Raw genomic sequence first — 9,920 nt, 5'->3', positions numbered from 1 at the left:
TACATCTGGCAGTGTAAGGGTATTGTTCATTCCACTATGTCCCCTGCTAAGTTACTTACACTCTCCATTCTAAAACACATCTGATTAACAAAGAGCAGAGAGCAATTCTATCAGCACATTCACATGCCTTTGCATACCAGAGATTTTCTAACACGAGTACAGAGTAATTATACACAGACTGAAGTGGAAGCCAGCAATCAGATAACCTTTTACAAATTAGAGAATAATTGCAAATTGCAATGGACCTTAGGCCAAAGTTCTATTTGTAACTGTGGCTTGATTTTGCTGGATTAGTTTCAATTTTTTAACACCCTTACATCAGTTTTATCTGACAAAACTTTAGTAAAATTAAATACTGATCTTCAAATCTTCAAATCCAGATGCTGAACAGCAGGACAAGAAGGAAAGTAACACACAAAACCAATTCCACCGTAAGGAGGAATGTTGGAGGAATGTATCAGTTTGGATTAAGTAATAATAGTTAGGACCACCTCAGGTGCAACTTCCAAAGTAGCTGATTTCCCTGTTTCCCAACCCAAATGGAAAACAAAAGTCAGAACAAAAATGAATTAAAATCTAGCAAAACCATGGATTTGACAGGAAATAGAATATTTTGGTTTTAAGTATTTTAAATGTTTCTGAATTGGAATAAATTTAGTAATGCAATGTCCTGTCAAAAAATTAAGCAAATTTGGTTTCACTTTCTTTTTTCTTTTTTAGCTGAAACTATCTAAGGAAACATCCACTGTATTGTGCCTGCTTTTAAAGTGTTCTAATGAAGTCCAAATGTTAATAAGGATTTTCTGGAGACAATTCTGATTGCTGCAAAACCTCTATTTAGCTTTTTCACAAAGCTTCTTTTATAAGGTCAGCCAGTCTCTTGAAGGCCTGAAACGACACAAATACGGTTCATGTTTATACACCAGCATTACTTATATAGACAACACACCAAACCTGTAAAGCTAATAGAACTACCCTAATCATCTACAAACTCAGTATTTTATACTGCAAAATTCTGCTGATATTCTCTGTTTTCTACTCCCACTTCTCTGACAGAAAATAAAAGGCAGAGTTTTCTAAAACAGAAAAATACGTATATTGACGTTCATACATTCGCAGTTCAGAAGAAATAGAGAAGAAACAGAAAGGCAATAGAAGTGCCTATCTGTTACAAATCTTCACAACTGAATGAAAGTACAACTAGAAATAATGACCTGTTTCAAGCACCTGAATCAAATGAGCATTGTCTGCACAAATGTGTTTTATCTTTCTTCCCATTCATTTTACAGATAAAACCAAATAACATCCAAAATGTTCCTAAAACACATAGCAGATTAGTTCCTGAGAAATTAAATTCAACATGTATGTCAAATGTATGAAAAAAATCCAATATTCTATCTTATAAAGATCTAACAACGTGCACACACAAAATCAAGCACGTAATTCAATCTCAGGAATGGAAAGTCTGGAAAATAAAATACACATGATGCCTGCTAATGCTAAAGCAAATAGCAACCTATTCTGACTTCTGTAAAGCCTTTATGGATAATGTTTGGGAGGATTAGGTGTGAGACTCTACATGTATGAGACGCACAGAAAAATTTTAAGTGGTCCTAAAAATTTGGTACCTTTCAGGTCATTTGGATAGGAGTATCTTTCCTAAGGAACAGCTAATACTGCTTCAAAAGTACTGCTTAATCACCTAAGCACTAAAAAAACTACACTGACACTCAAGAACACACATAAGAAGAAGTAAGTAAAAATACAGGAGCATTATTATGTGAGAAACTATCTTGATAAGAAGGTAAAAATGACCACCTCACTTACCAGATTCATCTGGGCTGGAGAACAGAGAGAGAAGGAGGCTCTGACATATGAACTAGGCTCTGAACTATTGATATTGAACGCTCCTCCAGGAACCAGTAACACCTAAGAAAAATTGTTTAGCCAACCAGTTATCAACACTCCTAAAGTTTTAAAATACTATGTTAAATTAAATTTGAGAAAGTTCACTGCTGAAACATTCGTATCAGAACATAGGTTAATATATTTCTTCTGTTTAAAATGAGAAGCCAAAAATATGCAACCCAGAAACACACTTTTCACAACAAAATCAAAGGGCTCTTAGGTTCTGGGTACCCAGGCTGGTGGGTTACCAGGGCTGGCTTATCATCACAATGTTTAGAAGTACCAGTGAGGTGGGATGTAGTTTAATCGCTACACAGTGCTGGCTCTTCGAATTGTAGAAATAAAATGACAATTTCTGTTATTAAGACAGCCATCATTCATATAGACACATATATTAATATTTTATATATATGTTGTATACATGACATTGTACTATATATTATAGTGTTTAAATTCAAGTAAGCTGATTAAATACCAACATCTGAATATAGACATGAAAATATTTTTTAATGAGTCACTATATGACAATGCCTGACTTGCAGACTCAATGATGGTGCACAGCAAGTTCCCCTGTTTTTTTATGTGTGTGGATAGAGATGGTAATTTTATTTTATCCTTCCCTCTTTTCATTTTAACATCATAACCCATTAAACCAAAGTTCATACCTCTTTCTGCAAAGCTTTTTCCATGATCAGCTGCTGTGTATCAGAGACACCCTTAATTTTGATCCATAAGAACATGCCAGCAGCAGGAGGGTACCATTCAGCCAAGTCTGGAGAGAGGAAAAAAAAGAAGCGAATCAAGAAACTTCTACCTTGCCTCTAACTGATACACCATAGATTCACTGATCTTATAGATTTGGTGCTCCAATGAACTCAAAGGGAATGTGGGTCACATAGCCAGGATGCCACTTGCCAAATTTCAAGTACCCCTAATCAGATCTCTCTAGGTTTGTGCTGGTATTCTCAATACTTCTTGTGAAAGTGATTGCTCTGAATCACACCAATCCCAAACATTAACATGTATTTGTTGATTACTTTCAGATCAAGTAAACAATCCAAAACAATTTTTCTGATGTAGTTTCTCCTGCTATCGCATTGGCTATCAATACAGTTTAAAGTGTACCAAGGAGAGTGTTGGAGCTATGAGGACAGGAATGCTTAGAGAGAATTTAAGTCTTAAATTATATATGCAGACTTACTGTATACCTTTTGATTACCTAGAATTCTTTATCTGGTTTTGGACATATTTCTGTATTCCATAATATTATGGCTCTTATTACTAGAAAATGTGCAGACCCTATAGTCTTTTGCATGAGTATATTCTCAAAAATACATTTTAAGGTAAGGTTTTATTACACTGTTTTTATACTTGGGGAATTGAGATAAAGAGGGCCTACCTAGGTCAACAACCCATGGTAGTTCAGACCCATGAGGAAAAAGAAGAAATGCTTTATACTGAAAAACCCGGAATTAGCATGAGTAAGTACATTAACGACTGTGTGATGCCCAAGTACCCACGTCCCACAGAAGTACCATCTAAGGTAGGTGGGCAGTTCTTAAGCAGTTATTGCTGATACCACTTAGACGGGCAAAAAGGAATGAGTCACTAACTGTAGTTACATTATTGTAGATCGAATTCTTTTTATACTCTGTGATTAACCACAAAAGGGGACATTTGAAATTGATTTCTGACCAAAAAAATTACTATCACTATGGCTATATTGACTGTTTGTATCTTCTTTTAAATTAAGGCCACTAAATCTGGCTATTCCAGACAGAGATTTTAAACATAAAAAGTGTAAGAACATAGTGGAATGAAATATATGCTCTTTGTAAAACTGGTTTATACAGTAATGTGGTGAGCTTTTTTCTCATTGTCACCTCCTTGACTCATCAGAAAAACATGAAAACAGCAACACTAGATAATTTGTCCTAAGCTTAATATTTAATGTCATTGATTTGCTTATAGTGCTTATCTGTTACTTCTGTTGAGAGATGAACTTCAGTGATTTTTCTTGAACACAAAGATGAAAAATAGCTAGAAAAAACCTGAGTAAGTAGCTGTGTTGCACTCACTGACCTTTTAACCACTTGTCGGCAGCAATGAGCATTGCATCCCGCTGAGTTCTGTAGAACTCCACCACTCTGAAAGTAAATTATAAATTCAAAGTCACACTCCCATAGTGCTTGAGACTCTATTTGTTTCCAAAGGCAGAAACAAAGCTTTTTTACTTGAACAACCTAAATGCACATTTAATGGAAGTATGAGCATATCCTAGATGGGCAGAATACTGCATACTGTATGTATGAAACTTTGTGTATGTATCAGAGAAGTCTTGAATGCTTCTGCATGTCTCAAAGCACTGATCAACAAGACAGAAGTGCCTGTGTGAGTGCTTCTTAAGCTTCACATATGTCATGGAAACTGATATTCATTCTGTCTATTATATCAGTGGATACAAGCCGTGTTAGCAATATTTACCACACAAAACAGGCATACTGAAGAAAATTAAGGACACATACATATGCAGAAGCAGAGACTTGGTATTTGTGCATCTGGGTTTAATTTGTGTAACAGGTACACATGGGAATGGTATTTCACAAGGTAAAAAAAAAATTGTATGATAAACCTGTCAGGACTATTTGACAGCTTCCCCTTTTCTAAACTTTTGTACCTATCTCCTTCACACTTTCAGTAAAAATTCCAAATAATTCATTCTCTTACTGGGAAAAGGTACCCTAACCCAAGTTTCAACATAGACAAGTCTTGTGCAGTGGCTTTGTTGACACGAGACAGCTGCGATTCTGCAACAGGAGACACAAGATAAGTGCCTGATACAGAGTCCATAAACCAGATGCAAATGTGTTTGCTTCTCTGTATAGAAACCATACTTAGTAATTTGCATAATTTTACATTTAGGTTTGCTTTTTATACTCTCTGAACCAATACCTTTGATTTCTGGATGTGTTTTATTACACATGATAGACTAACACCATCAAAGACTTACATAGTTTTGGGACTCACCCTATACCAATTGCTATATCCTGCATGAAATGGTAAATCTCACATGCAGTTTTTATCACATAACAAATTCTGTTGCAGGTTTTTTGCCTTTCTGTTATCATTTTACTTTCATGTTGGAATGAAATTATAAGTGTTAGTGAGACAAGACTTCTACAGAAATGTAGCTGCTCCAAACAATAGGCTACCTCCTATTCAAAAGGAGAAACTATGCTCCTCCAGTGCAATAAACGAAAAGCAAATGTATGTCAGTCAGTATATAAGAAATACCTTGCTGAGTTAGACCTTACCCCAGCGCTCAGTTCCCAAGAGTGGTGACAGACGCAATGTTTAGCAAGTGCAGGTGAACCTCACTGTTCTCTGTAGATCTTTCCATCAGCATCCACAATCATTAGATTTCAGATATTAGAGGGTGAATCCCTGCTGAGTTAGTGAGGGAAGAACTCCAAGCAATGTTGGCTCTTTCTCAATAGATTATGTGCTCAGTGATCTCAGCCCTTGCTATAGACCCTACCACTTCAGCAGGGATGTAAACTTTATTCACTGACTTGGAACTCCCAGGATTCTCTTGAGCTCCCTTCAGATGGGAGCTGCATGACTGTACCACTGGACTGGCAGATTGTTGGTCTCTAGTGGTAGTCTGCATGCCCTGACCTGCTTGTCTGCAGCTTCACACTGAGCTCCTTCAGGACTCTCGTGTGAATACTGTCAGTCTTGTTGACCTGGCTTATCCATTTGGCCTAATACTGCTGCACTTTCTCTGACCTGTTTACTGCAAAGAATGTTATATGTGGGTAACAAGAAGCAGAATGACAGATGACAGGAGTCAGCATATGACATGACCCTACCTGTCTATATGCTCCAAGAAACCCGTTTCTCCCCATTGCTGAAGCAGCTGTGATATCATAATCTAAAGGAATAAAACACATCATCAATACCATATTTTAAACAGGGATGTTCTGCAATCATCAAAGGATATATAGCCTGATGCATTATTAAGAATTCCACACAGGCGAGAAATTGCATGCAGGGTCCCTTGGAGCCCTTTATAAACAGAGGTGGCAACAGCAACAGGCCATTGTAGCCCATGTTACTGCTGTCTCCAAGGATCATGGCAGTGTTTGGAAGGTGGGCCAGGGGGAGGGAAGAATGGATGGAGAGCTAAATATGGTAATCAGGGTGATAAAAAGGAAGGCAATGACCTTCCTGCCTGTATTGGCCTCTCTGCTTTAATACTGCCACTATGACAAATTAATGAACCTGGAAGATGGAAGCCGTATCTCGATGTGTTCAATGTGTCCTTTCTTTATTACTGACTAGAAAGGGGCTGTAGCTGGCAGCCTGCTTTGTAATGTCTCTGTGGGCTGCCAGTATTGTTTTAATTACAAAGTAGAATAAAAAAGAGGAAAAATCCCTAAGTGCTCCCAATGTATCCTTTACATTGAGGTTTTTCAAGTCAACCTACTAGCAAGAGATACAAAATATTTTATATCCTGATTCTTGAAACCTGATGGTGAAGGGCGTATCAGCTGTGGTTGTAATTTCTATGGGGGTGTCTCTTCCTTTGGCAGAATTGACAATGTATGTGCTTAATATAAACAAAACTGCAGAAGTACAGAGCAACTGCAAAAGTGCAAAACTGTTCATTTTCGGTCTCTTATGACTTGTAATATGTTATCTTTTCTAAAGATACAACTCAGTTGGCAGTTTGGTACTTGCCTGTGTGAAAGTGCTGGTGTGCATTGTTGAAACCTGAATGTGTAGAATAACTCTGTCAATAAGAGGCTTTGGACCTGTCAGAAAACCTATTCTTAACCTAGGGGGGGAAAAAAAAAGAAAAAAGTTACTATAGAAATGTGCTAATACTTTGTGTGAATTATGGTTTGACTTGTAACTGGAAAAACCTGTAACCATTTAACTGATATTGCAAGGATCTTCTATGAATTTAAGTTTATCTATATCTTAATACTGCCCAAAGCTCCAGGTTCATGAAACTTACGAGCTGAGTATCAAAGTCATGAAATAAAAACATTTAAGAGTTTTTAATGCTTATAGTAGTAGCTTCTTAGTTCTGAGACTTCAGAACATATCCACATTTGTAAGCTTTGCTCTGCAACTATAAAGATTATGTGAATCAAAGGGAAGGAAAGATAGGTTTTCACATAATGAAAAATCATGAAAGCTCAGGCTTTATGAAAAACAGATGGGATGTGGCAAACAGCTTTATGTTTTCACTCCCTTTCAGCACTGCAGGGTAAGTGGAATTTAGACTGATAACCAGATTCTTATTCATGCTTTAATTCTTATGACCTATCTTTATAAACTGACTGAAGTTTTTCTTTGAAAAAAAAAAATAGAACCAGTAAGCTCATATGCATCTTTGACAAAGACAGAATTACACCATTTCTTTTTGCAGCGTCATGTCTGAAAGTACACACTTAACATCATGTTGCTTCCTTGCTTTCTCAAGGATGGGATTTATAATCCACTAGCTGCCAGTGCAGAGTTCATATTATTTTCTTTTATCTATTAGAATAATAAACAAAATTAAGTTAAAAATCAAATATGTTGATTTGTGTGAAATGGAAAACAATCAGCTTAGTTATTCAGGCAGGTAGAAACAACCTGAAAGAACTGTAAGGCTAGAAGACGAGTAATCAGTATAACCCTATGAATAATTTGAGAATGATACCATTGTTTCTCTTCTGTATTACAAGTTCAGGGAGTCTACACGAATGGTAAGAGACAGAAGGAGAAATGGAAAAAAGAAGAGAGAAAAGCTTCTCAGAGTTCCAGGAACAGTGCTGTAATCCAACATCTGTCTTTCTGCCTATATGACAGCCACAAGAATGAGCTGCCTGTGGAGAGTGGCTTAACGGTATCAGAACAGAAACAGAATTTGGAGTCAATGGCTGCCAAGAGATGACATGAAAAGTGAGCAGACTGAGAAAAGCTGTGGACCCCAAAGTACATTCCAGAAATGTATAGGTATTAGATGAAAAAACACTATCACATGTCTGATCATTTTGTATGAAGAAATAGTCTTGTGCCTTAACTGAACAGGCAATGCTAAGCAGTCTGAAGCTGGCCTTACCCAGATGAGAGAATTTTAGAGAAAGAGTCAGTCCTGATAACTCGGCCATCCACATCCATTGAGAGGAAAGTTGGAGCCCATGGCTTGGAAGAAAAACAAAAAATAAAATTCAAGGTGCTGGAAAGGATTATGATGGAATTATTTTCTTTACTATAAAGACATATTTAATTTCTTTAAGAAGTACTTTGACAGTAAATATTTTACAGATGCACATTCCAAAATAAAAAAGCAGTACCTTGCTGACAAGCGATTGCTTAGGCTAGCTGTCTGAGATGTAATTAAAATATTCAATGAAAGTCATCACAAAATCAGCCTTGCCATTTTTCTGATGCTTAGCCCACTGTTCAGCATACAAGTGTTCAGTTCAAGTTGTGGTATGATGCCAGAAGTAGGAGAGAAAAATAATGATTTCACTACCAAGATTTTTTTTAAATGGAGTAAAACTCATTTCTAAGATGGGGTCCTGCAGCTTTTAGTTTCATCTTAAAAAATGAAATGAAGGTATGAACACATTTAGATCTCAGTTCACGTTTTCCTTATCAGAAATTCTTACACCTTCTCCCCTTACAGTCTCTAGCAAAGCTACACGATGCTATTCAATGAGCAAGTGAAGCAGTTCATTGCCTTCTCCCATAAAAACTATTTCAAAGTAGAAAATACTGAACTTTAGCTTGTGCCAATGTTTTACTGCTTTGTAAGACCAGCTTTTACTCCTGAAGTTAGGTACTTTTGCAGAGTGTGCAACTGTAAATGCATGTGTGAAGACAGGTTAACACTTGATTGCTACCCATTTTGGGAAAATTTACATGAAGGAAGGCAGCTTCCTATCCAGTACTACTTCCTGTGGTATCTGAAAGAACTCTCTTCACTTCTCCAAAAGGCAGAGGTAAAAATGGGATATAGCACATTTGGAGCAGGCAGTCTGACACTGAATGAAAGAGACTGGACTGAAAGGAACATTAAGAGGCTGCTATTTTCAAGTGCTACTTCAGTGGCATACTTGTTTTCCTCTGGAGGTGAAGTCTTTGGTGTTTTCTGGCTACTGAAGGAAATTCTGTCCTGTATAAAGTTTGAGGAATTTGAACCACCAGCACCAGGACTGGTGCAATAAAATGCAACAAATGGAGGCAACAACTGAAAGTAGCATAGACTGTTAGGCCTACAACAAACTTCGTAGGACATCAAGAAGGAGCATGCAGGAAGATCCATGGCTGAAACCTCAGTTCTGCCCTGGATCAGAAAAGAAAATGTTTCTAAAGATATGGAAGACAAATTACCTTTTCAAACTGAAGAAAGTAGTACGGATCATCTTCTATTATGAGAAAATCATATTTTCTTGCAAGCTAAAGAAATGAATAAAAAGTAAACATTTGTTAAAATGTAAAGACACTTAAAATTCAGTTCTTCCTATACCCTGTGTTATAGTTTAATGGTTACCAGCCTGAAAGGGAAGGACAGGTGATATCTGTAGGACCCTGGGAGGTCAGAGATCAGTACTGTTCCCTCCCTTTTCCGGCCACAGTCTAAAAAATCGAGGAGGCCCGAGCTTTTATGGGCTTTTCCTTGCTTCCTGGGCTGCTTCCTGTCACATCCCCAGACGGCTGGGCCTATCTCCATGTGCTCAGCAGCATCCACCACCATCCACTCCCTGGCACCACCGTGGTCCATGGTGACGAGTCACAGCGACCACAAGGGACTGCTCAGCCACTTCCACTCGGGACTACTGGGGTCGGGTTTTGTATATACTTAAATATCCTTTGTCCCTTATTAATTCCCTTTTCCTTTTCCTGATTGTTTTTTTTCATTAAACTTGTTATAGTCTTATATTCCAACCTTGTGTGAAGCATCTCTTCTCTATTCCCTTTTTTTTATCCTCCCCTGGGAGGGTGAAGGA

The 9,920-nt window shown here is 37.4% G+C and overlaps 1 protein-coding gene across 1 annotated transcript; it reads right to left on the bottom strand.

Moving 5' to 3' along the window:
- Nucleotides 1-846: 846 nt before the first annotated feature.
- LOC104544242 (kynurenine/alpha-aminoadipate aminotransferase, mitochondrial-like) lies at nt 847-9,694 on the bottom strand. Its single transcript, XM_010189060.1, has 9 exons — nt 9,626-9,694; nt 9,304-9,369; nt 8,027-8,109; nt 6,652-6,748; nt 5,781-5,842; nt 3,991-4,055; nt 2,574-2,680; nt 1,828-1,929; nt 847-888 (listed from the first exon to the last, which is right to left on the bottom strand). Exons 1-9 carry the CDS (start codon nt 9,692-9,694, stop codon nt 847-849), a joined length of 693 nt encoding a protein of 230 aa, XP_010187362.1.
- Between the last annotated feature and the right edge of the window lie 226 nt (nt 9,695-9,920).

The sequence above is a fragment of the Mesitornis unicolor genome, unplaced genomic scaffold, assembly GCF_000695765.1.
Source record: "Mesitornis unicolor isolate BGI_N332 unplaced genomic scaffold, ASM69576v1 scaffold2217, whole genome shotgun sequence".
In the NCBI taxonomy this organism is placed as follows: domain Eukaryota; kingdom Metazoa; phylum Chordata; class Aves; order Mesitornithiformes; family Mesitornithidae; genus Mesitornis; species Mesitornis unicolor.
Note: the sequence above shows the minus strand (reverse complement) of the source record. Positions and strands in the feature narration are given on the sequence as shown.

Excerpts from the sequence above, each read along its gene's own strand:
- LOC104544242 (XM_010189060.1), bottom strand. The coding sequence starts at position 9,694 with ATGGACCACGGTGGTGCCAGGGAGTGGATGGTGGTGGATGCTGCTGAG. Across the intron at positions 2,681-3,990 it reads TGCCGACAAGTGGTTAAAAG|ACTTGGCTGAATGGTACCCT; the intron begins GTCAGTGAGTGC and ends TCCTCTCTCCAG. Across the intron at positions 1,930-2,573 it reads AAAAAGCTTTGCAGAAAGAG|GTGTTACTGGTTCCTGGAGG; the intron begins GTATGAACTTTG and ends AATTTTTCTTAG.